Source organism: Molossus molossus, unplaced genomic scaffold (genome assembly GCF_014108415.1).
Source record: "Molossus molossus isolate mMolMol1 unplaced genomic scaffold, mMolMol1.p scaffold_m16_p_6, whole genome shotgun sequence".
In the NCBI taxonomy this organism is placed as follows: Eukaryota; Metazoa; Chordata; class Mammalia; order Chiroptera; family Molossidae; genus Molossus; species Molossus molossus.
In genome coordinates, this window is record NW_023425399.1 from 17,225,312 (window position 1) to 17,252,470 (window position 27,159).

Sequence of the window (27,159 nt, forward strand, 5' to 3'; positions counted from 1 at the left end):
TCCTTTTCTGATTTTTGTATAATGACTGTATCACAAAGTTCTATAATGACAGACTTCATCATATTCACTTAATTTCTTACATAGGCATAAAATAATCTTTGCATACTATTTTTCTATGAATTTGGTTTCTCCATTTCTTGGGCTAGCCTTTCTGCCCATAATTTAACACTTATTTCACTTTTAACTTCTACTTTAATGTTTTTACCTTGTTTAGTCCTTTGACAAAACTGTGTATTTGCAGAGGTGCCAGCAGGAGGCAGAGGAAGCATAAGCGGGCAGCAGCAGGGACACCTCTCCCGTGGCCCAGCCAGAGAGAGGAGACCTAATCACCCTGGCTGGCCACCCAACCTTCAGAGCAGCCCTAACACCCTGCCCAGCTCCCTGAGTCTGCAGGAACCCTGAGCAGGGCAAAGTTAACATCTGCTTGACTGTGACGCGTCCTGGCTTACCTGCCCAGCCAGCGCCCTTCCCCATCAGGGCTTGAGCTCCATGGCCCTCTCGACCTCACCCTGCTGTTCGGGCTGTTTAAACTGTTGTCTACGGGAAAAGACTCCAGGCCTAAGAGCAGTTAACATGGCTCCTCTTCCCAGAAATGTGGTATGAAAATCTCTCACCTGGAGGCTGCTCTGCCTCCTCCTTTGCTTCTAGCCTTTCTTAGTAGCTCCTACTTCTCGCCATCTCATCAGTCCGTGGGCCCAAGCATGGACAGCCAGTGGCTCGCTGGCAATGCCCTTGGAGACCCTGGGCCCGAGCCTTCTAACAGTTCCCACTGCCTGTCCTGGCCTTCAGCTTCTCACCCGAGAGTGGACATCCAGGTGCTCGCTGTTGGTAAACTGTCTGAGCAAACAGTTCTGGGGGAGCCGAGCAGAGGCATCAGAGCTAGAGGCTCCGTGGGAGTGAAATGTACGGATCCTGTGACAGGGCACTAGCATCTCAGGGGCTCTGAGCTGTTACTGGGTGTTTGAGAGTCGAAACTCTCACCAAGCAATCTCTGTAGAAGAGAGAGGTCATGTGTCCACTTAAGAGGAAGCTGCAAAGGTACAGGGAATGAGGCAAAACTGAAAAGGCCACAGGAGTAACCTTCTCCAGTCCACTTCTTTCTTCAGAAAGGCCAGAAACGTCAAGCAGCCAACAAACACACAGGACAAAATTAGCAGGAAGGTCTCATATGGTGGAAGTTTCTAGCAAAGAAAGTTTGCACAAGAATTGGACCGTTTCTGCCTATTCAGAAGTGGGTACCAAGCAGGCCCCTACAGACCGACAGCGGATGGCTGGGTTACCCTCTTTGGGCCCTTTTTCCTCATTTGTAAGAAGAAATAATAGGAAGAGGGAAATATCTGCAGCCCCTGAGGTTTTGAGGGGAACTGTTCTTATTCCATAAACGTCACCTTTTAATACGTATGTCACAGACCTCCACCTGGTGGGCAGTCACACAGTTTCTGAATTAATGTAGAAAAATGTCTACACTGACAATATAAATTTTAAACAATTTTTTAAAGAAAAAAACAAAAAGGCTTTAAAATGCAGTGAGAAACAAGGACATCTCTGTCCTTCACTCTGTCTTCATTTACTGCGATGGAAGCAGTTGCCACAGCTCACCTTGGTTCAAAAAGACACCAGAAGGTCACTGAGTTTCTTCAGTGCAGAAGCCCCCATATGAAGGGTAAGTTTTAAAGGGTAACTCCCAGTGTCCCTTAACTGTTCTCCCCAGGAGAAATCCATCTTGCAGCCCAATGTCACCAGCAGACTCAGGCCAGACACACATGGCAGTCACTGTCCTGTCACACTGCCCACATGGCCCAGGATCCACGAGGGGCCCCTCTGTCATGTCTGCTCGCCAGCACCACCTGCACTGGCCCCCGAGCCTTTGCCTGACGCCTGGGCTTCTGAGGACCGTGAAGCCTGCTTTGGCAGGTGGATGGGGACATAGACGTTGGAAGCACAGTGCTCCTTGAGGTATTCTCCTCCCTTCTCTTCATACTCTTTTCTGGTGATCCAGACGTCATCGTCATCGAGGTGGTCCAATGCCCAGTCACGAGCACCATACCAGGCGTCCAGCACGGGGTTGGAGGCAAGCTGGACCTGAAACAAAGGGAACGTTCACCAGAAGGCATCTCCCATCAGGACCCAAGGAGTGAACGCTTAGCAGGCCCAGCGGTAGCCCCGTACCTTTTATCCCCAGAAGTCTGCACACAGGAGGGCCCCAGTGAATTCTACCTCTGCACCCTCCACACAGAGCTGGGCTGAAATGCCCTGACTCTCCAAGAGACACAGCGGGCAAACCCCGGCTGACTGGACCTCACAGAACAAGCGTTGCCAGCTATCTCATGAACACAAGACCTGCCACTCTGGGTCCGAGAGGGACCAGTTGCTCCCCCTCCTGCTCCAGTGATGTCGACCACAAGCTACCAGGTGGAGTGGGAAGCAGAGCTGGCACTCGACCTGGAGGAAGGTCTCCCTGGCCCTGATCCCCTCCCTGCGAGCAGAGGGGAGCAGAGGCTGATGTGAGGCAGCTCTGGCCATGGTGGCAAACGAACCTCAGGAGAAACAAGAGCAGAGAGGATGCTGCCAATGCCCAGTTTCCATCATTTATTATCAGAGTGGGGTGAAGAGAATGACTTATTCTCCATGTACATTCTTTTGTATCCTCTGCATTTTATTATATGCATGTCTTCCCTTTTCAATTAAAAAAAAAAAAAAGAAATATATAAAATAGGGTTCTCATCCTGCTTTAAAAATTAAACATAGATTAAAGAATGACCAGAAGGAAAGCCACGAAAATGTTAACAGTGGATATCACTAGATGATGAAATTATAAAGTAATTTTTCTCATTTACACTTTACTTATTACTTCCGTAATCAGAACACAAATAATTAATGCTGTTTTTAAAACAGCTGGCTACGTGATCCATCGTTACCTGAAAAGACGACTGGAAGGGTCTCATCGCCAACAGCTCCTTCTCGATTCTACCTTTCAGCCCAGGGTACATCACGTTCCCGCCAGTGAGGAAAACGTTCTGAACCAGCATGTCCTGAACGTCCTTTGGGTACCTAGGAGAGAAACGACTCCTCTGGTCTAGTTCCTCCAACTTGAACATCAGAGAGAATGTAGATGTGGAATGTAAGCTCTCAGTACAGAACAGAAAACATCTGCACAAAAACTTTTTTTAAACTTCCATTTTCATTTGTGTCTTTCCAGAATGCCAAATATCTTGTCAAAACCTTACTCTGATGGGTCAATTCATTTCCTCTGCATGATTAAAAGTGTTGTGCCTTTCTACGTGTTTTTTAAAAACTGGTTTTACTGAGGTTTGATTTATACACATTTTGATTAAGTCTGACAAATTCATATACCCCAGCAACCATCATCACCAAAGAACATTTCCATCACCCCAAGAAGTCCTGCCTCCCACCCTGGCCTGTTTGGCTCAGCAGTTGGAGCGTCGGCCTGCGGTCCAGAGACCCGGGTTTGGTTCCCACTAAGGGCATGTACCTCGGGTGCAGTTTGTCCCCGGCCCTGGTTGGTCTTGCGGGTGGCAGCCACTTGATGTGTCCCTTTCACATCGATGTTTCTCTCTCTCTCTTCCTCTCTCCCTCCTACTCTATCTGAACAAAAAATGTCCTCGGGTGAGGATAAAAAAAAAATAGTAGTCCTGCCTCCCTTTTGAGGGTCCATCTCTCCCTCTCTTTTTTTTTTTTGGTACGTGCCCCTAGTGGGAACCAAACTTGGGACTCTCTGGTCCACAGACGATGCTCCAACCGCTGAACCAAACCAGCCAGGGCTCTTTTTTTTTTTAAATAACAGTTTTATCTTACACATGTTTGACCACTTTGCCACCCATTGTCAGACAGCCACTCAAAGCGGCTGCAATAGCTTCTCTTCCTTGCTGGGTGTAAGCTTCCATCCTGTTCAACCAACAGTAGCCACAGGACTAAAAGCTATGCTCCTTACTTGTTCAACTTGGATTATGAAAACTCACTGCAGAGAAAGGCCTGTGTAAACAGGAGAGGGAAAGCATGCTCTTATAAGTTCTGTACTTTTCTGGGGTGATTTGCAATCACTTGTCTTCAACAATGTGAAGGTTTACACAATAGCCAGTGCACATACATTATCGTGTTGCTCAAACTTAAATTCTCAAAGCTCCTCAAATCAAGAAAATTCTTTTCTCAGCATTTCTATGTTCAGAAAAGAACTTACAAAGTCCCGGCTATGTACCAGGCCTGGTGAGGTGAATACTATCTGAGCACAGCAAGTCAATGAGAAGGAGAGAGTGAAAGATTCCCAACGCATGACCATCAAATCTACCGCTCGAAGCCAAGGAAGTGGTTTGGGACAAAAGGAGGAAAAGAAGCTTCAGTCTCACCTGTGCAGAATGTATTGAAGGGTCTCTGCTATTCCCGCCTGCTCTTCGCCTAGGAGAGATGGCTGGAAGATAATTTCTGGAGCTCGAATTCTTTCTGTCCCAACAAACAGTTGATGATACGCTGCCAGGTTAAACACGGGCTTCGCAGACCCAAGGTTTAGGAGATATGTTTAGGCCATATGACAAACACCCCAGATGCCCATTTCCTCAAAGTGCACAGTTTCTTCCAATACAGCTTCTGCCCTTCATTCATGCCAGAGTAACTCCTCCCCAGCTCTCCTGATTTGATCATTCAGTTTTCTTTCTACAAATCTGCATCAGGAAATGGTCCCCGAATAGCAGGGAAAGAGACTTCGTGAAGAGTGGCAGACCAGGTCTCCGGCCCAGGGCCTTGCTAGCACCCTGGTCCCTGCACAGCAGAGAAAACTTTCTCCCAGGTGTGTCTCAGATTCAGGTCATTCTCTCTGGTTGCCATTATAATGACATAAAAATAGTCCCAAATGAGGATTAAGCACAATGACATTGCCTTAAATTTTAATTAAACCACTAAAGCTAGTCTTCAGGTCTGAAGTCTCCAATACTTGCCCAAATGTTTCCATCAGACTACTACTCACAGATTCATGGATCTTGGTGCTGGAACCCCAACTGATAACTGGAGGGAAAAAAACCCTGACTTTGGGTGTTTTAAGTATCAGTACCCTCCTTTCTAGAAAATACAACTGGGATTTATTTTTTTAATATCCCTCAAGAAGCAGATTAGAGTAGCCCGGTGTTTTATGTCACAGTTTAAAAGCATGAGCACAGTAGAGGGTGCAAGGGTCCAACCTGGACAGTGGCGACAGGCTTCTCCACTTCGGGCGTTTCCTCTGAAAACAAGGGCTCAAAGTCATTGATGTTTTCCACGTCTTCCAGAGCTGGCTCCAGCGGCTCCAGGTCAGGGGTCTAAGAATGGAATAAACATAACAGAACACATCCTGTAACTTCAGCAAGACTTAGTTCTATTAGTTCACTGTCACAGAAAAGAACTGGAATCCCCCAAAGGCCTAAAGTTCACAGAAACTATGAAAAATTTTCTACACTATCTACAACAAAAAAGCACACACATGAGCACAAGGGTTAAAAGACTGAAAAGCCAGGAACGGGCTTTGCTCTTGTCCCTACCTTTCCTACTTACACAAGCCTCAACTGCCACCTTCCGCTGAAGCCTCTTGATGGGGCCCACCTATGCCACACTGGGGCACAATGGGAGCCCCGCTGCCTGCGGTAGTCACACCACCACATCCAGAACTCGGGGAGGGTGTGATAGCTGGTGTCTTACGAAGTGGCTTAGACTACCAGCAACATTAAATAAATCTCTTCATAATTAATAGACATACATGCCAATACTGATGGGCTTAACAATTAGTCCCTTAACGGCAGGTCCATTAGCTGGCGATGTGACTGAGAGCTCGCAGGGCAGCAAAAAGCTTCCTGCCCGTGGAGTCCGGCACAGGTTTTCCTCTTCAACAACAAGGGACCTGGGTGGGGCCTGACATGCTGGCACCGTTCACTCCCATGGAAGATTTGGAACGCATTTTATTTTGACCTGGACAAAGAAGCTGGTGGGAGTGGGGGGTGGTTCTGGGTGACAACTTCAGCCATCTGTGGTGCTGCCACGAGAAAGGCAGATGAGTTTTACCTTCTGGACTCAAAAGGGAGAGTCACAGAAAGTAATAGTCCGCTGCATTCCATGAAGAATGCTCTACCAGTGACGGCTATTGTAGGAAGGGCTGTCTTACAAGATGGTATCTTGGGAGGGTTCGAGCAGACCCAATGCCGTCAGCTGAGCATGCCTGAGAGAGCCTGCATTAAGCATGTGTCCTGAGTCCCTTCTTACTCTCAAAACCTATGGGGCATTACCGACATAATTCAGAACACTTAGATATACTCCTCTAGAACCTATCCATACGCATTCAAACTCACTCTTAAAAAAGGCAATGCCTCACCCCTCCTCCAGTACATACCCCATCCCCAAAAAGTCATAGGGCATATGTGGTTCATAGATGGTGACAATGTCTTCTAAATCCTGACCAACATAGATGATTCCACCATATGTATTTTAATCCTCACCCGAGGGTATTTTTCTATTTATCTTCAGATAGTGTGTGTGTGTGGGGGGGGCACTGATATGATAGAGACACATTGACTGGTTGCCTCCCACGTGACACCAACAAGGGCTGGGGACAAACCGCAACCAAGGCCTGTGCCCTTGACCAGAATCAAACCCACTAATCATTGGCTCTAACCGCTGAGCCAAGCCGGCCAGGGCTGATTCTACCATATCTAAGGGGTCGGTAAACCCTGGAAAGGACAGGGAATGTTTCTTCACCTGAGACTAGAGAACAGGATGGGAGGGACTGCTCAGAAATTGGTAGTTTAAGGAGGAAAGCTCTAGGACCTCCTCTTGGTGAATAGGATGAGAGCACCTCTGCAAAGACGGACTCTGACTCAGGGCCACCTGCCACCTGCACGGTCCTCGCTGCAGATATTCCTACACTTCTGAGTGAGGCAACGGAGGCTCAGGAGGTTTAATAACTTGCCCAAGCAAGACCACATGACACTAGTAAGTGGTGGAAATTTGGTCTAAAACAGAACTCCTTAGTTCCAAAGTCTTTGGCCTTAAGCTGAAATTCTGTAAATCATGGTATTGCATAAAAACACAAAAAATAAGCCCTGCTGGTTTGCTCAATGGTTAGAGCATCAGCCTGCTGACCAATGAGTCCTGGGTTCAATTCCAGTCAAGGGCACGTACCTTGGTTGCTGTTCACCCCGGACCCTGGTCAGGGTCATGCAGGAGGCAACCAATCGATCTCTCTCTCTCTCTCTCTCTCTCCCTCCCTCCCTCCCTCCCTCTCCCTCCTTTCCACTCTGTCTGAAAAGAAATGGAACAATATCCTCGGGCAAGGATTAAAGAAAACAAAAAAAACCTTGAAAAATAAGATACTGGAAACCCAGCCCGCTTTCTCCCTAGGCTGGTCGAATGCACTGGTCGAATGCACTATCTTCCAACCACTGCCTCCAGTGATGCCTCCGTGTGACGGAATGAACCTGGACTCGGACAGCTGTCTGAACCGCAGCTGCACTACCTCTAGCTGTATAATTCGGGCACATTTCTTCACTCCCCTGTCTCACTTTCCTCATTTACAAAATGGGAGTGATGACAGCACTTACTGGAGAGTGAAAGTAATCCAGGTGACAGTGGCAGAAATGCTCAGCACTGGGTCTGGCACATGTCGCATGTTCTAGTATCATGCCACTGCCACTCCTGTCACCTCCGCCCCTAAATGGCACCAAGATCTTTGGATCCTGCATCTGAAGTGTCTCCTCCTCTACCCTCTACCCCCAAGACAAATTTCAGGTCAACAACAACAACACATTTTTATCCCTCCTTCCCACCTCCAGCCTTGCCTCTCCCTAAACCCATCATCCTAACTGCCACCAGTTATTTTCCTAAAATAAAGTCTCATCAGATTACTTCCTTGCTCAACATACTTTGAAGGCTTTGTCTGTACGAGGGATACAGTAAACGCTTGATTTTGTGGACCTCAAATTAATGGAATTTGAATTTAATGGACAAGATTTGCAGTCCATATATCATATGTGAAAATTAACGCCCTATTAATTTTAAAATGTTTTAAACTAAGATTTGCTTATAATTAAATTAACAGGTTTTTTGTTATTAATTCACTGTTGTTATTTTTTTAAATTATCACCAGAGAATATTTTTTTGTTTATCATCACAGAGTGGGAGAGAGGGAGAAGGAGAGAAAGAGAAACATTGATGTAAGAGGGACACATCAACTAGTGCCTCCCGCATGACCTGACCAGGGCTGGGGATTAACTGCAACTGAGGTACATACCCTTGACCAGAACCAAACCCGCGACTCATTGGTCCAAGGGCTGATGCTCTAATCGCTAAGCAAAACCGGCCAGGGCAATTCACTATTTTTAACAAATTTTAGTGAATAGGCCATATGTTGGGGGAAAAAAACAACACTATAGAAATTTCACTGACATAAATGAATATTACATATCTACAACTTTAGTCTACACATTTAAATCCAAGAGTCACCACTCGTGAGCAGTGTTCGGCAAATGATTACCACGTGATCACACCGCATAGAGCATGGTAATTGGTTCTGTTGTCCAAGGGTGACTTCTGCAGCAGTTTTAAGCATGCCACAGGCCCGATGGTCCCATGTGTGCTAAGCCACACCCAGCTGTGTGCATTTGTCTACTCTTGATGACTGGTGAATGCATGCATTTACTAGACCTATTCAGTATGAATTTAAAATGACAGTAATACATTTAGAAAACTTTCCTGTGAAATTAAATTTTTCACACATACGTAATTTTAATTACACAAATGTGTCTATGTAAGTAAAAACAGGTAAACTAATTTGTCAATTTTTTAACATACACATTCAGAAAACCTACTTTATTATATAATGGACTTTGGGCTTTAACAGATACCCCCTTGCCCAAATTAGTCCGTTACATCAAGGTTTTACTGTAATATCCAGGTTGATGGGTGAAAACATTTATAGCCTAACCCTGCTGCCCCACCTCACTTTATCTCCCACCCCCTACGTGCCAAATGTGCCACGCTCCCTGCCTATGTGGTTCTTTCCATCTGAATATCCTTCCCTCCTCGTTGGCTACTTATGGAAATCAAATAATATTCCGGGACCCAGCTTAAATATCCCAATCTTTTCTTAGAACTCCATCTGTATTCATTTCCACACACACCTACCACACCTGACAAGCTTTATTGCAGTCTGCTAAGTATGGTTCTACAGACTATTTTTTTTGAGGCACCAAGAAGGGTAAGAACTGTATCTTAATCACCCCTACACCCCAGTCCCTGGTATATCACACCTAGCTCTGAGTGGTGGACACCTGGGATATACTCTCCCATTTCCCTGGAATAGAGAAGATTATAAAATGTTTGGGTTTTAAAAGGCTTTTTTAGCTACAACAAAAATATCATCAACCATCTTCATCTAGATATATTCAAAAGCATGTCACCTTAAAAAATAACTTCTTAGCTTCACTAAAAATGGTAAACAGATATTTTACTTATCCCAATTCATATGATTCACAGAGAGGAACAAAGCTAATAATTTAAACCAGTGGTTCTCAACCTTCCTATGCCGCGACCCTTTAATACAGTTCCTCATGTTGTGCTGACCCCCAACCATAAAATTATTTTCGTTGCTACTTCACAACTGTAATTTTGCTACTGTTATGTCTTAGGCAACCCCTGTGAAAGGGTTGTTCGACCCCCAAAGGGGTCGCAACCCACAGGTTGAGAACCGCTAATTTTAAATGAAGAACACGGGCATCCAAAAAAGAACAGATTTCTCTATCATGGCTGGTGGTGTTCAGAAACTGAAATATGACTGCTCTTTGGGAACTGAACAGAACAACAGTTTGCCAAAGCTCATCAGAAGAATACAGCATGGCTGCCTGAACAGCACAAGAACCAGCAGAGGCCAGCCCTGATCTTGGCGGGTTGAGCAAGGGAACTTCCTATATTGGGCCCATTGTGTTTTCCAATGACGGTCTAAAACTGTCGACGTGAGCACCTCCTGGTTTAAATATTCCTTTAGCAATGCTAACAGAGCCTACTCCTTTACAACATCCTCCTCAAAATACTTGCAGAATAGCAAGGACTGGAATGGATTGGTTTGGAGAAAAAAATGAATTTTAGAAAACACTAAATTAAAAAATTGAGCTGTATTAATCTAATTCAGCCATTATTGCTTGAATGGCGACTTCAATATGAACTTTGGTCCATATAAATCTATTCTCTCCATTCTAAATCAATTAGAAAATACTACAAATATTTTCTGAACGGCAGAACTGGCCAGCCACAATCATGTTTAAATTTATCGCAGGAAGATCACTGTAAAGAACTCTAGTCACTACCAATCACCCTTAATAAACGCTCACTGAGCATTAAAGCTCTGGGGACAGATCAATTAATCAAATTTGTTGTATATAGAGAAATCGTTTGAAGTCTTGACATTTCACAATCTCCTTAAGCCCAGAGAGATTTGAATACATACCCCCTGAGCACAGAACAAAGTAGGAACCTAACACGTGTCTGCTGAATGAATGAAAAAGTGGTTGAATTATGCGTGTTAACAAATGCAGAAAAATGAACAAAGAAAGGAAAAATCAGTTCCCCAACTGCTCAGGAATCACATCTTCAAAGTTTTTCTTTTTAAATCTGCAATTCCTCACCTGCCAGTGGCTTAGTGCACTACTCTGGTGTAATGATGTCCTGGTGCCACATTAAGCGTGATAAAAAATAAATACGGCCCTGGCTGGTTTGGCTCAGTGGTTAGAGCATCGGCCTGTAGACCAAAGGATCATGGGTTCGAACCCTGGCCCTGGTCGGGGTTGTGTGGGAGGCAATCAACTGATACGTCTCTCTCACACTGATGTTTCTCTCTCTCTTCCTCCCACCCTCCCACTCTATCTAGAAATCAATGGAAAAATATCCTTGGGTAAAGAGTTAAAAAAAAGCCCTGGCCGGTTTGGCTCAGCGGTTAGAGCGTCCGTCTGCGGTCTGGAGAGACCCGGGTTCAGTTCCCGCTAAGGGCACGTACTTCGGTTGCAGTTTGTCCCCGGCCCTGGCTGGTCGTGCGGGTGGCAGCCACTCGATGCGTCCCTTCACGTCGATGTTTCTCTCTCTTTCTCCCTTCCTCTCTCTCCCTCCCACTCTATCTGTACAAAAAATGGAAAAATATCCTTGGGTGAGGATAAAAAATAAAAAAAAATAAAAAATAAAAAAAATCCTCATCTGAGGATATGTAAAAAAAAAAAAAAAGAGTTAAAAAAAAAAACCACTAAACATGGATGAGTAAATAACAAAGACAACTTGGTTCTGGATTTCAGTAAACAAGGGCTCAAACTGGAAGAAGCAAACTAGAACATGCATGTTGGTTCTACCAAAGCTGATCTGGGAAGCTGTGCACAAGTCAGATAGTAGAAAGGTCCCTTCTACCTGAGATCTCAGTGGGCCATAGGCTGTATCTAGGACACCTGTCTCAGGATCTGCTCCATCAAACATGCACGCTCATGACCAGAGGCTGTCCTCGTGCAGTCTACAGCCCATCAGAGAGGTGGGGACTGGGAGGTGAGAGCAAGAATTGAGAGTGAGCCTCCAGCTACAAGCTGGTCACTGCAAAAGCCAGCTTCATGCTGAGCCACGGAGCTCTGAAGTCACTAGTAAGCACCACACTACACTCAGCATCAAACAGATTTTTCTACAGAACTGTTTCTTTCTAAGTACAGGTTTTAGATTTAAAGAAATTTGGTTTAAAAAACAACAACAACAACAAAAAAAAACAACAATAAGCTAGACTGGTTAATCCAGCCCCATAAGTATGACAAAGCAAAGAACAAGTTCCTTTGTTTTAGAACTCTAGAGATGACAGATTCAGGAACAAGTACACTTACTAACACTTTTTTCCCGTTCTAAAGACAGGAGAGCCAACCAGTGACTTCCAGCTGTGGTGTACCCTGCAGGCACCCCTTCACCACGCAGGGCCCACAGCAAGGGTTTGGATTACTCAGGGCCCTATCTCAGCCCTGCCCCTTGCCCTCTTGGCCACATCAACACTTATTAATAGTCCACTGGCAGGGAAACAAAGAGGAGAGACAGAGAGGATCAAAGAGTTTATTTAAGCCTGTTTTTAGTAACTAACAAAAAGCTGATCTTAAATGAACCCAAAAATACTTAACTGTGCATGTCTACTAGCTGCTGTAAAAAATTCACTATGTTGAAGCATGACACCTGTCCTTAGAGAACATCAAGATGGAAAGGAGGTAAGTGAAAGATCAACCACAATATAGTTAAAGCAACAAAGAAAGTAAAGGGAATCTACAACTGCCAAAGGACCCTCACAAGAGCAGGTTCAGGTTTAAGACAGCACCAGATGATTGGTGTGTGAAACTTCTTCCTACTCTACGCACACTTCCCCTCCCTGGGGGCCAGAGGTCTATGGGGTGAAACTGCTCAGATGAGGACTTCAGTTGGTACAGGTCAGTGCTATCACCGCCCCACCGTGTACCTATGGACATCACCCACTACCCCAGCTCTTTCCCTCCAGTCTGGCCACAGCCCCTTTCACGTCAGCCTTCTCAAGACATTCCTCCCACCCCAGGAAGGGCTGTTCTCTCTACGTGACCAACCCCCCACAAGGCACTCAGTACCTCGGGCTTGCTGTCCACCACATCCACCTCGAGGGTGACTTCTGACTGAAGGATTTTCTGCTTAGCTTGCTCCACGGCCGAACTGAGCTTGTGTATGTAGGACTGCAGCTCTTCCGGGGAGTCCATGTTCAGCTCCATCAGAGCTTTGTGAAACTGATCCATCTGGCCATCCTCTAGAAGTTCCTGAAACCAGAGCAGTCACAACTCATTCTCAAAGCCATCGGTAAATCACAAACAGGAAGGGAAGAGAAGTCGCTCAGAAGCCAAACAGAGAAGAACTGCAGCAGGAGAGGGCTCCCAGAGCTCCCCAGCCTGCCCCACCGAAAAACCACACCTCCCCCCAGGTTCCCACAGCTGTCCTGCTCCCCAGCTGTCTCTAGGCTGCCATCGCATTACGGTTTCAGCACAACCTGACAGGCAAACTAACCTCTGGTGACAGACATAAAAAATGTAATCTTTTCGGTGGGGAAAGGTGGGAAGGTTACTAAGGGTAGCCAGAGAGAGACTGCTATCATGCTGGCAACACTCTATTTCTGGATCTGGAGAGCAGATACATGGTGTGTTTCAGGTTGTGAAAATGCATGAACTGCTCACTTCACATTTGTGCACATTGCAGTGTGTGTGCTACACTTAAAAAGTTAAAAAATAAAATAAAGGAGATTATAAGGCTGACATAAATCAATCAAGCCAGAGCCCACAGCTCTTTCAAAAATACCTGCTGCTATACCATCCTCCATACTGATGATCCTAGACTCCTTCTTGACCCCAAGGTGACTTGGTTGATGCATTTTACAGGTAAGGAAGAATATAGAGGAGAAGCATTTTCTGGGACCACCTGAGCAAGGCCTGGGGCCTGTCCGGGACCTGCTGTTACCTGCACGTAGAGCAGTCTCTCCAGCCGCTCCTGATCTAGCTGCAGCTTCTCCTCCCGCCGACGGGCATTGAGCTCCTGCAGCCGCCGCAGCTGCTGCTGCCGCCTTTCCTGCTTCTCCTCCGCGGTTAGAGTGCTGCCAAGGAGCTTGCTGGAGAACGGGAGCTGCATCTTGTGCACATTGTTTTCATAATAGTCAGGGCACCGCCATTTCTGCAATTCTTTAAAGACATAACTTTGAAAGTTATGAAACGACAATGCTACTGGCACAGAAATTAGAAAGTCAATACCAGGGTTCCAGGTCTGGGTAAGATGAAGAAAGCACACACCTCCCAATCTCTGAACCACCCCATCAACAAAATGTAGCTGTAAAACCTGGACATAATGCCAACAGACCTCTTCTAAAATAATTGCTACATAAAGGTCTTCAGACAGAAATGACACCAGAAGGCAAACTGGAACTTCAGGAATGAAGACAAAGCAATAGAATTGAGGAAAATCTGGGTAAATGTAACAGACTAACCTCGAGTTTATAATGTTTAACAATTAAAAGTAAAACCAGCCAGGCCAGTGTGGCTCAGTGGTAGAGCGTCGACCCATGCACCAAGAGGTCACTGGTTCGATTCCCAGTCAGGACACATGCCCAGGTTGTAGGCCAAATCCCCAGTGGGGGGCATGCAGGAGGCTGCCAATTGATGTTCTCTCTCATTGATGTTTCTATATCTCTCTCCCTCTCCCTTCCTCTCTCTCTCTCTCTAAAATCAATAAAGAAAAAAAAAAGTAAAACCATATGCTGTCTCATGAGTTGCCAATGTCGTGGATGATTACCTACGACAACTCCAGCACAGAGGAGGAAGATAAAGGAGCCTCTAGCATTTCCACATTCCATTTGAAATGGTTAAAAACGTGACTCTAAATAGACTGTGTAAAGTGTGTTTACTGTAATCTCTAGAGCAACCACTAAAAAAACTATAGAAAGATACAGTAAAAAACACAACAGATAAAATTTTCAAAAAATTCAAGAAGAAAGACTTCCAAACTCATTTTATGAGGCCAGCATAATTCTAATTCCAAAACCAGAAAAAAAACACTACAAAGAAAGAAAACTACAGGCCAATATCCCTGATGAACACAGATGCCAAAATCCTCAACAAAATACTAGCAAATCGAATCCAGCAATGCATCAAAAAAATTATTCACCATGACCAAGTGGGATTCATCCCAGGGATGCAAGGCTGGTACAATATTCGCAAATCAATAAATGTGATACACCACATAAACAAAACGAAAGATAAAAATCACATGATCATATCAATAGACGCTGAAAAAGCATTCGACAAAATCCAGCACCCATTTCTGATAAAAACGCTCAGCAATCTGGGAATAGAGATATCATATCTCGACATAATAAAGGCCATCTACGAAAGACCTACAACTAACATCATACTCAATGGGCAAAAACTAAAAGCATTCCCTTAAGAACAGGAACAAGACAAGGATGCCCACTTTCGCCACTCTTATTTAACATAGTACTGGCAGTCTTAGCCACAGCTATCAGACAGGAAGAAAAACTAAAAGGAATTCAAACTGAAAAGGAGGAAGTAAAACTGTCATTATTCGCAGATGACATGATACTATACGTAAAAAACCCCAAAGACTCCATCAAAAATTTACTAGACTTAATAAATGAATTTGGCAAAGTAGCAGGATACAAAATTAACATCAAGAAATCGACGGCAGCCCAGGCCGGTTTGGCTCAGCAGTTAGAGCGTCAGCCTTCGGTCCAGAGAGACCCAGGTTTGGTTCCCGCAAAAGGCATGTACCCCAGTTGCAGTTTGTCCCTGGCCCTGGTTGGGTCGTGTGGGTGGCAGCCACTTGATGTGTCCCTTTCACATCGATGTTTCTCTCTCTCTCTCCCTCCCACTCTATCTGAAAAAAAAGTGGAAAAATGTCCTTGGGTGAGGGAAAAAAAAAAGAAAGAAATCGATGGCATTCTTATACACCAATGATGAAATCACAGAAAGAGAAACTAAAAACACAATCCCATTTACCATCACAGCAAAAAAAATTAAGATACCTAGGAATAAACTTAACCAAAGAAATAAAGGACCTATTCGCAGAAAACTACAAGTCATTGAAAAAAGAAATAGAGGAAGATATAAAAAAGTGGAAGCACATACCTTGTTCATGGATTGGAAGAATTAACATCATTAAAATGTCCATATTACTCAAAGCAATCTATAGAATGAATGCAATCCCCATCAAAATACCAACGACATACTTCACAGAACTAGAACAAATACTTCAAAAGTTCATATGGAACCAAAAGACCCCAAATAGCCACAGCAATCTTGAAAAAGAAGAACAAAGTTGGAGGGATCATGTTACCAGATTTCAGGTTATACTACAAAGCGACTGTAATCAAAACAGCCTGGTACTGGCACAAGAACAGGCAGATAGACCAATGGAACAGAATAGAGAACCCAGAAATGGACCCAAGACAATATGTTCAATTAATATTTGACAAAGGTGGCAAGAGCATACAGTGGAGTAAAGACAGCCTCTTTAATAAATGTTGTTGGGATAACTGGACAGCTACATGCAAATAAACTAGACCATCAACTTATACCATACACAAGAGTAAACTCAAAATAGATAAAAGACTTAAATGTGACTCATGAATCCATAAAAACCCTACAAGAAAATGTAGGCAACAAAATTTCAGACATCATACACAGCAGAATTTTCACTGATACATCACCTAAGGCAACAGAAACAAAGGAGAAAATGAACACATGGGACTACATCAAACTCAAAAGCTTCTGCACAGCAAAAGAAACAAGCACCAAAATGGAAAGGCAACCCACTCTACTGGAGAGCATAACTGCCAACGATCATCAGAAAAGGGGTTAATTTCCAAAATATATACAGTGCTCATATAACTCAACAAAAGGAAGACAAAGAACCCAATTAAAAAATGGGCAGAGGAACTAAATGGACACCTCTCCAAACAGGACATACAAATGGCTAAGAGACATATGAAGAAATGCTCAACATCACTAACCATCAGAGAGATACAAACTAAAACAACAATGAGGTATCACTTCACACCTGTCAGAATGGCCGCCATCAACAAATCATCAAACAACAAGTGTTGGTGAGGGTGTGAAGAAAAGGGGACTCTAGTACACTGCTGGTGGGTACAATGCAGACTGGTGAAGCCACTGTGGAAAACAATATGGTGTTACCTCAAAAAATTAAAAATTGAACTTCCATTTGACCCAGTGATCCCACTTCTAGGAATATACCCTAAGAAGCTCGAAACACCAATCAGAAAGAATATATGTACCCCCATGTTCGTAGCAGCACTATTTACAATAGCTAAGATCTGGAAGCAGCCCAAATGTCCATCAGTTGATGAATGGATAAAGAAGCTGTGGTACATATACACAATGGAGTACTATGCAGCTGTAATAAAGATCTCTCATCCTTTGAGACGACATGGAGGGACCTGGAAAGTATTATCCTAAGCAAAACAAGCCAAACAGAAAAAGACATGTATCATGTGATCTCACTTATTTGTGGAATATAAGGAACATAACAGTTTGAGGAATGGGGTAGTCCCAGAGACGTGGAAGTGGGGTACAGACTGACAATCCCCAGAAGAGGGGGTGGGAGGGGAGAGATTAACCACAGTACTTATATGCATGTATGCATGAACAATGGACATGGACAACAAAGCTGGGCACAGGGCGAGGAGGAAAGGGGAGGGGGAAATCAGTAGGGAAAAAAGGAGAAACATCTGTAACAAAAATAAATTAATTAATTTTAAAAAATTATCTTATACCAATTAAAAGAGACTGAGAGAACAGATTTTAAAAATACCCAACTATTAAGAAATTCTCTTTGAATATAATGATATAGGAAGAGTAAAAGTAAAAGATGGAAAGACATACCATGCAAGCACTAATCAAAAGAAACTGGGAGTGGCTACATTAAAGTCCAAGTAAACTTCAAAGCAAAAATAAATTGCCAAGGATATAAAAAGGGACATTATGTAATGATAAAGGTTAATTTGCCAAGAAGACATAAGATTCCTAAATAGGTACCTAACAAAAGAGTTTTAGATACTTGAAAGCAAAAACTTACAAAACTGAAAGGAGAAATAGGAAAATCCACAATTATACCAAAAGACTTCAATATTCTTCTCTTAATAATCAACAGTGCTAGTAGATAGAAAATGCACAGGGACAGAGAAGAACTGAACAGACCATCAGTCAACAGAGCCTAAATGACATTACTGAATACTCTACCACCAACAGTGGATACATATTAACCCTTCACGCGTATGCGTATATGCAACATTCAACAAATTAGACCTTCACAAGTTTAACTGGAAGTAGACAAAGAAAGTTCTTTGATCATTTTTCTTTTCTTTTTTTTTTTAATCAGTGGAAGATATTTTTCCATTTATCATCAGATAGAGTGGGAGGGAGAGCGAGAGAGGGAGAGAGAAACATTGACGTGAGAGAGCCACATCGACCAGTTGCCTGCATGAACCAACCAGGGCCTGAGACGAACTGCCCTTGAGTGGAAGCAAACCCATGACTCACTGGTCCGCAGGCCAACACTCCAACGCTGAGCCAAACTGGCCAGGGCTCTTTGATCTTATTAAACAAAATAAACCACAGAAAGATAACAGAAAAATATCCAAAAACTTGGATATGAAACAACACATTTCTAAAGAATCAAAGGCTATCAGTTGCGGTTCGATCCCTGGCCCTCCTGTGGGAGGCAACCAATTGATGTGTCTCTCTCACATCGATGTTTCTCTCTCTCTCCAACCCTGCCCCCCAACACCCCAACACTCTCTGAAAATCAATGGAAAAATACCCTTGGGTGAGAAAAAAAAGATTCGAAGGCTAAAAGACAAAGTATTGAGGGGAAATTAGAAAATATTTGAACTTATTTCTCAATATTTTTTCTGATATATCATCTCGGGCAAGGGAAACAAAAGAAAAAAATAAATAAATGGGACTACATCAAACTGAAAAGTGTTTGCACAACAAAGGAAACCATCAACAAAATGAGAAAACAACCCACTGACTGGGAGAACATATTGTCAATGACACATCTGATAAGGGGTTAATATACAAAATTTATAAAGAACTTATAAAACTCCACACCAAAAAAAAAGCCACAACCCAATTAAAAAAATAAACAAAGGACCTGACTAGACACTTCTCCAAAGAAAATATTCAGATGGCCAATAAACATGAAAAGATGCTCAATATCATTAATTATCAGATAAATGCAAATTAAAACCACAATGAAATATGACCACACATTTGCCAGAATGGCTACCATCAATAAATCAACAAACAACAAGTGCTGGCAAGGATGCAGAGCAAAGGGAACCCTCACGCACTGTTGGTGGGAATGCAGACTGGTGCAGCTCCTCTGAAAAGCAGTATGGAGTTACCTCAAAAAATAAAAAATGAAACTGCCTTATGACCTAGCAATCCCACTTCTGGGAATTTATCCGAAGAAACCCAAAACACTAATTCGAGAGAATATATGCACCCCTATGTTCATAGCAGCATTATGTACAATAGCCAAGATTTGGAAGCAGCTCAAATGTCCATCAGTAGATGAGTGGATAAAAAAACTGTGTTACACTTACACAATGGAATACTCAGCCGTAAAAACAAAAAAAAAAAACAAAAGGAAATCTTTCCCTTTGCAACAGCATGGATGGACCTGGAGAGCATTATGCTGAGTGAAATAAGCTGGTCAGAGAAAGTCAAGTACCATATGATTTCACTCATATGTAAAATCTAATAAATAAAAACTATCAAACAAAATAGAAACAGGCTCATAGATACAGAGAACAGATTATGAGCTGTCAGAGGGGAGGAGGGTTTGGGCACTGGATGAAAAAGGTAAAGGAATTAAGCAAAAAAAAAAAAACCACCACCACCACCACAAAACAAAAAAAAACCTTATAGACACAGACAACAGTACGGTGATTACCAGAGGGAAAGATGGGTGGGGGAAGGTAGAAGAGGGTAAAGAGGGAATAAATAGTGATGGAATGAAGACTGACTTGGGGTGGTGAACACACAATATAATATACAGATGATGTACTATAGAACCTGAAATCTATATAATTTAATTAACCAATGTCACCCCAATAAATTCAATAAAAAATAAAATAAAACAATGGTTGAAATAAATAAAAATGAAAATATAACATATCAAAATCTGTGGGATATAGACAAAGCACTGCTGGGGGAAATTTACTGCTTACATTAAGTGTGGCTCAGGGGTTCAGCATCCTTCTATGCACTGGGAGGTCCCCCGGTTCAATTCCCAGTCTGGGCACATGCCCAGGTTTCTGGCTCGATCCCCAGTAGGGGGGTGCAGGAGGCAGCCAATAGATGTCTTCCTCATTTCTGATGTTTCTCTCTCTCCCTCTCCCTTCCTCTCTCTGAAATCAATAAAAATGTATATATATATTTAAAAATAGAAGAATAGTTTCATAATAATATTAGCTTCTACCTGAAAAAAACTAAAGAAAAAGAGGAAAATAAACCTAAAGCAAGTAGAAGAAAATAATAGAAAGAAGAAATGAATGAGATTACTTGAATAATCCTATGTCTATTAAAGAAATTGAATTCATACTTAAAAGCTTTCAGAAAAAGAAATCCCTAAGCCCTGGCCAGTTCGCTCAGTGGTTAGAGCGTTGGCCTGTGGACCAGAGTCCCAGGTTTGGTTCCCGCTAAGAGCATGTACTTTGGTTGCAATTTGTCCTCGGCCCTGGTTGGGGTTGTGTGGGTGGCAACCAGTCGATGTGAGATGTCTCTCTCACATCAATGTTTCTCTGTCTCTCTTCCTCCCTCTCTTCCACCCGCTCTATCTAATGATAAATTCAAGAATGTCCTTGGGTGACGAAAAAAAAAAAGAAAAAGAAATCCCTAAGCTCAAATTGTTCCACAGGAGAATTTTATCAAATGTTTAAAGAAAATAATATCAATTATTTATACAGTCTGTTCCAGAAAGAACACTTTCCAGCTCATTTTAAGAGGTCAGCATCACCCTGATACCAAAACCAGACAAAGGCAGTAAAAACCACAGATCAATATCCCTCATGAACATAAAAAACCGACAAAGTATTACCAAACTAAATCCAGCAATATACAAAAAATATATTTTACATGAACAAGTGGGTTTATCCCCCACCCCAAATCAAAGCTAGTTTAATATCTATAATGAAAAGCAATCATTATACTGAATATTCCAAAGCAGAAACACCATAGGATCATACTAATTGTTGTAGAAAAAGTGTTTCAAAAAATTCAAAATCCATTCATAATAAAAATACTCAGCAAAACCAGGAACAGAAGGAAACTTCCTTAACTTCATAAAAGGCATCTGCAAAAATTCTAGAGCTGCCTTGGTCAGGGGGTTCAGTTGATTAGTGTTGTCCCGTACACCAAAGGTTGCAGGTTTGATTCCCAGTCAGGGCACATACATAGGTTGCAGGTTCGATCCCCATTCGAGGCGTGTGTGGGAAGCAACCAATCAATGTTTCTCTCTTTCTCTCTCTCCTTTCCCCTATCTGAAATCAATAAAAAACATATCCTTAGGTGAGAATTAAAATAAAAACAAAAACGTAGAGCTAACATTATGTACTTAATAGGGAAAGACTAAATGCTTCCCTTTCCTACCCCAAGATAAGGAATTGGGAACAAGACAAGGATGCCCATTCTCACCACTCCTATCCAACATTGCACTGGAAGTCCTATCCAGTGAAATAAGAAAAGAAAAAATAAATAAAAGGCAAAAAAAACTGGAAAGGAAGAAATAAAACTATTCACAGATGACAAGCCTACATACAGAAATTCCCAAGGAATCTATAAAAAACTAGAACTAAGTTTAGCAAGGTCACAGTATACAAGGTCAACACAGAAAAATTAATTGCATTTCTACACATAAGCAACAAGCAACTAGAAACTGAAAGATAAATAAAAACAAAAAATAAATACTTAGGCATAAATTGAATAAAATATGTACAGGGTCTACATCCTGAAAACTACAAAATGCTGATGAAAGAAATCAATAAAGACCTAGATAGCCCAGCCGGTGTGGCTCAGTGGTTGAGCACTGACCCATGCACCAAGAGGTCACCAGTTCAATTCCCGGTCAGGGCACATACCCAGGATGTGGGCCCAAACCCCAGTTGGGGGCATGCAGAAGGTAGCTAATCGATGTTCTCTTTCAACCATGTTTCTATTTCTCTATCCCTCTCCCTTCTCTTTCTAAAAATCAGTAAAGAAAAAAAGGACCTAGATAAATGCAAAGACATAGTATGTTTATCAACTAATTCAACATAATAAAAAGGTCAATTCTCCCCAATGAACTTAATATTATATCTGAACTTATATTTGGAATGTTGTTTTATATCCAATCTTATCCATAGATTTAATGTACTCTCAATCAAAATCCCAACATAACTTTTTTGTAGACATGGACAAAAAAGTCCATATTTATGTAGGATGGACAAGTTGATCCTAACATTTACATGGAAAGGTAAAGGAACTCGAATAGCCAAAACAATTTTGCAAATAACCTACATATGTAAGTTATCAATTAACTAAATAATTTATGAAAGTAACTACCAAAAGGGGAGGGAGATGCTAAAAAGTAATGAGTAAAAAAGTGAGCAAAAAAGGCAGCCTGGGCCCGGCCGGTGTGGCTCAGTGGCTGAGCACTGATTGACCCATGCACCAAGAGGTCACTGGTTTGATTCCCAGTCAGGGCACATGCCCAGGTTGTGGGCCTGATCCCCAGTTGGGGGCATGCAGGAGGCGGCCAGTCGATGTTTCTCTCTCATTGATGTTTCTATCTCTCTCCCTCTCAAAAAAAAAAAAAAAAAAAATCAATAAAGAAAATTTTTTTTTAAAAAAAAAAGGCACCCTGGGAACAATTTAAGGAACACCCCAACACCAAAGGTAGACACAACCAAAAGCTGCAAGCAACAACCTCTTTATTACCTTCTACGTAATCCTCAGCGATGTAGCTGTGCTCATGCAGGATCTCCTCCATGCGACTGAGCGTGATAGCTGCCAGGTGGCCAGGATACTTCAGCTGTAGGAGACGCTGGAGGTAGCCAGCTGCTTGGCTTCCTCCCAGATTAATGCGTTTGCAATTTTTAGCGTCTAACCTACAATCAAGAAATGGAAAACAACACTTGATTGTTGGCAACGTGAAAGAGAATATGGAGCACCTTTGGGGAGAAAGGACAATCTAATATAGATGAAGGAGGAAGAAACTGACCAGCTGGGAGAACATAAAGCCTTACAGTCGGAAGGAATTTTCAAGTTCTCTTGGTCCAACCTCTTAATGCAGACTTCCTAGTGCACACCCAGACAGACATGTGGCCATCTAACTTTTGGCAAGAGTTTCAGAAGAAAACCAGGTTCAATGGGTAAAACATGTGTTCTGAAGTCAGCCCCTTATGTGACTTGCCATGTATTTCTCAAACTGTGGTCCTGGAAATAATTATCCTAGAATTAGCTGGGACAAATATTAAATGCACCAATTCCAAGGGCTCATTTGCTCTAGGGTGGTCTGGGAATCTGCATTTTTAATAAGCTTCCCAGGTAACTCTAGTGTAGGCCAGACTTTGAAAACCCCTTCCTTAGACACTCCACTTCTACTGACACAAACACATTAAGAAACCACATGTACACTGGCTGATTGTAATCCCTTAAGAATACCAGGTCACTTTCACCTGAAATAAAGGGAAAGAGAACCAGAGTAACTTTATTTTCTTAATGTGAGAAAGAGTAGTAGGACTAGGAAGTCACTGTGTATTGAAATGTCACTGTTATGTCACACCTCACCAGCAGATGCCAGCATAGAATAAGATATGCTCCAATCTGATCATTTCTTAGCCATCAGGTAAAATAAATTTTCTCTTAATACAAGGTAGAAATACAGTATTATTTTTAATTTCTGCATATTGTTTTAATAATGTACACAACTCTGTGCAGGAGTGTTTGGTAATGTCTAAGAATTACTTTTTTCTTCATAAATTTTTATAACAACTTCAAGAGAAATGCCCACTATATGGCTCAATATATTCCACAGAATTTGTTTTGACTTAATTGTTCAGACTGCTTTATAATTTACAGAGTGCCATCATCGGCATTGTCACACTTCCTCCTCAGGGTAACGCTGAGCAATCAGTTTTTCCCAACTTTACATGTTAGGAAACCAAGTGAAGAGGTTAGGTACCTCATCCTTTGCAGGGCTACAAATCAGTCATTCAACTCCAAAGCCAGGGCTTTTTTTCTTATACACTCTCTTTACTCAGTGAGAAATCTCAGGAGAGTATGATGCTGGCCTAGTCTCTTATTAGACAACAGAAGCCCAACTATAAAATGAGAACAGATTTTAAACATGACAGAAACTATCCTCACCTTTTTTTCAATTCAAAAACATTTTAGTGAGCATCTATTATGTGCCAGGCACTGTACCTGAAAAACGTCTAAACTATGGTGATTATGGGGTTTTAAATCAAAATAATACTATCTTAATAAGAAGTACCTGCAGGTACTGTGTTAGCTATCTCACCATAAATAAGAATTATAAACTTCTAGAATTGTGGTTTTGGACCTCAGAGACCATTCATCCCAACTCCCTCCAGGAGGTCACAAGAAATGGAAGGTCAAGTGACCTACCCATTGTCACAAAATGAGATAGGTCAGCTGAGCCCAGAGGCCGTTCATGGTCCAGTACTAGTTCTTTCAACTCCATCTTTAAGGCAGGCACCCAATAAATGTTTCCTGAATGCTTCTCAAAAGAGTACTCAAATGCTGCAAGTACAACTCACCTCCCTTCTAAGATGGGTAAAATATGAGTACACTGGTATCCAGATGAAATGATGAGCCCACAGGAAATCAAGTTCTTTGGCTTATTGTGGTAGAGGCTAAACAGGCTATCTATTCCGTAGGCAACCTTCGGAACCCGGTAGCACTCAAAAAGGAGCTCAGACATCATTTGTCGTGAATACAGGGGGTTACACACAGCTTCTGTCAAAACGATGGGATGATCAACACAGCCCTACTTTGAAAGAAAAGAGAAAACAGATGAGTGATACAACCATTATGGGTTTCTTAAAGCATTAAAGAAACCAAAAACCTTATTGCAAGGGCTGAATTTGCTTTTGGTCTCCAATCAAAAACCTGATCAGAAGTAAATGCAAAACATTTATCCCATTTCTATTGGAAGTTGTTTTGGAAAATACAAACGTAGGGTCAATTTAAGGTTATTAAGTCAAGCCCTTTCCAAACTATCATCAAATCCGTTGGCTTTATCTTCAAAATATCTCCCGAATCCAATTACCTCTTACCACATCACCCCTTTCCTGACACCTCCCTCATCTAAATCACTATCATCTCTCACCTGGGTTACTGCAACAGCCTCCTAACTGGTCCCTGTTTCTACCCTATGACCCACGCCAGTCCGTCCTCCATATAGCAACTACAGTGATCCTTTTGGAGCATAGGTCATGCCCCTCCTCTGCTCAACACCACTGCTTCTCATTTCACCCAGTAAACGCCTAGGAGGTGTGTAATTTGCCCCCTCCTTACCTCTCTGACTTCCTCTTCCACTTACTACTGCCCCCCATCCCCACCCACTCTGGCTTCCCTGAAATTAGGATTAGGACCTACTTCTGCCCCAGGGCCTTTTCACTGGCTGTTTCCTCTGTCAGCAATAGATTCCCTCAGATATTCACATAGCGTGCTCCCTCAATGACTTCCTTTAAGTCTTTGCTCAAACATCACCACCTTTTTCCTGAGTGGCATCCTTACCATCTTATTGAAAAAATATATAACCCTTTCCTCTCCTTCTATCACGTCATAGGACCTACTACTAAATTCTACTTATTATTTGTCTTTCCATACTAGTTCCATAAGCACAGGTTTTGTGTTACATTCACGAGTGTATTCCAAACGCTTAAAAAGGTGCCTGACACAGAGTAAATGCTCAATACGTATCAGTTAATAATAAATGAACTTATTCACAAACGAGCAATACGCCGGAATGTCTGGTCCGAGAGAAAAGGGGATTGTTCTGGTCACTGCCGCAACCCAAGAGCCCAGCACAGGGCTTACCTTACACATGTTAGGAGCTTAGTACTAATCTGACCGAGCGACTGAACGAATGGCTACATAATAAGGAGCGATACTGGAGTAACTATTATTTTTCCGAGGGCAGAGTGGGCGGAGACACGACCTCACCCCTCCCCCTCGAGCCCAACCAAACTCCATCCCGCCCTTCACCTGTGAGGAGACTCCCAAGTGCTGGAAGCTGTAGTCAAACAGCAGCTCCTGCAGCTCCAGGTTCACGGGCACGTTGCGGTCGAAGGGCGAGCGCAGCATCCAGCGCAGCGGCTCCAGGCTGCCCAAGGCGTTGCCCACTTGCGGACCCGCCCCGCCCCGAGCCCCGCCACGCCCGCGAGCGCACACGGCGCGGAACTGGAGGAACGGCTCCGGGCCCGCGTCCGGCCCGGGGCATGCCCAGCCGGCGCGGACCTGAAAGGACCCATTGTCCAGCACCAGGGGCACCGGCTGTGGACCGTGTGCCACCGGGCCGGCCTCCAGCACTGGATCTGGGGTGGCGCGGGCGTCACGGAACGGGAACACGTTCCCCGCCAGCCCAGCCGTACCGGCCGCCGCCATCTTGCAGCGCGCGCCCTGACGGCGCAAAGCCCCGCCCCTGTGCGTAAGGCCGTGCGGCTCGGGTCCTAAAGAGCTTCCAAACCTCATCTCATCGCTGAGCCTCGCGACTCTCTTCCCCTGACTCGCCCCCCGGGGCCCAGGCTACCTTCGCTAGGCCCGGTCCATTTTGGCCATTTAGTTCTGCCGTAGCTTAACCTGCTTCCAACATCCGACCTGGCCACGCCCCTTCGCTCTAGCCGCGCCCCAGTGCGTAGCGCCATCAGGCCCCGCCCCCTTCTGGCATCAAGGACTGGATTAAGCTCCAGGGGACTCCGCCTGATCGCCGAGCCACGCCCTTGGCTCCGCCTCCACATGGTTACGTCGCCCTCAACTTCTCAGACGCGGAAACAAATTCGTGGTTACTCACTTCGATTTCGCTATGCAGGCATGTTCACGCTGTGAAAAATTCACCAAGCTGTCCGTTTCATAATTTGTGAACTTTTATGCATGTATGTTAGATTTTATAATAAATATGAAGTTTTAAAGTAGGTTTATGTTTTTATTAACTCCCAAAGACTGTGCTAACTGGAGACCGAAAGCACTAAGACAGTACTAACTTTTTCTCAATATGTATATTCTCTTTCTCCCTTTTAGTGGTATAACTTCCCCTCGTGGTCATTTCGCTTGGGGTGATCATGAGTTCTGGCCAATGGGGGTGGGTGTTTTGGCTCTAAAAAGATTGGGCACACTCTCCCCCACCCCATTTCCCCTTTCCACTAGATAGGGAGATAACAAGAGAGCACCTTGACTCTACCCTCCCAGCTCTGGAACACTTAACTTTGAGAGAGAAAAGCAAGTTCATTAATTTTTTTAATTGGCTGTGAATAAACATCCTTAACGAGAAATGAGACCCTAAAACTTTCTCAAG

At 43.3% G+C, this 27,159-nt stretch overlaps 1 protein-coding gene across 1 annotated transcript; it reads right to left on the minus strand.

Annotated features, from left to right (window-relative positions):
- Positions 1–1,475: 1,475 nt before the first annotated feature.
- ACTR5 (actin related protein 5) lies at positions 1,476–26,267 on the minus strand. Its single transcript, XM_036245988.1, has 9 exons — positions 25,854–26,267; positions 24,401–24,630; positions 22,557–22,726; positions 13,504–13,721; positions 12,630–12,812; positions 5,190–5,306; positions 4,365–4,504; positions 2,919–3,051; positions 1,476–2,082 (listed from the first exon to the last, which is right to left on the minus strand). Exons 1-9 carry the CDS (start codon positions 26,250–26,252, stop codon positions 1,825–1,827), a joined length of 1,848 nt encoding a protein of 615 aa, XP_036101881.1. The 5' UTR covers positions 26,253–26,267; the 3' UTR covers positions 1,476–1,824.
- Between the last annotated feature and the right edge of the window lie 892 nt (positions 26,268–27,159).

Bases quoted from the DNA above. Each gene is read 5' to 3' on its own strand.
- ACTR5 (XM_036245988.1), bottom strand. From the start codon at position 26,252: ATGGCGGCGGCCGGTACGGCTGGGCTGGCGGGGAACGTGTTCCCGTTC. The intron at 13,722-22,556 runs GTAATAAAGAGG...ATGTCTTTAAAG, and splicing joins CGCTGAGGATTACGTAGAAG to AATTGCAGAAATGGCGGTGC. The intron at 5,307-12,629 runs GTACTGAGTGCC...TTCCATTCTTAG, and splicing joins TGGTGGACAGCAAGCCCGAG to ACCCCTGACCTGGAGCCGCT.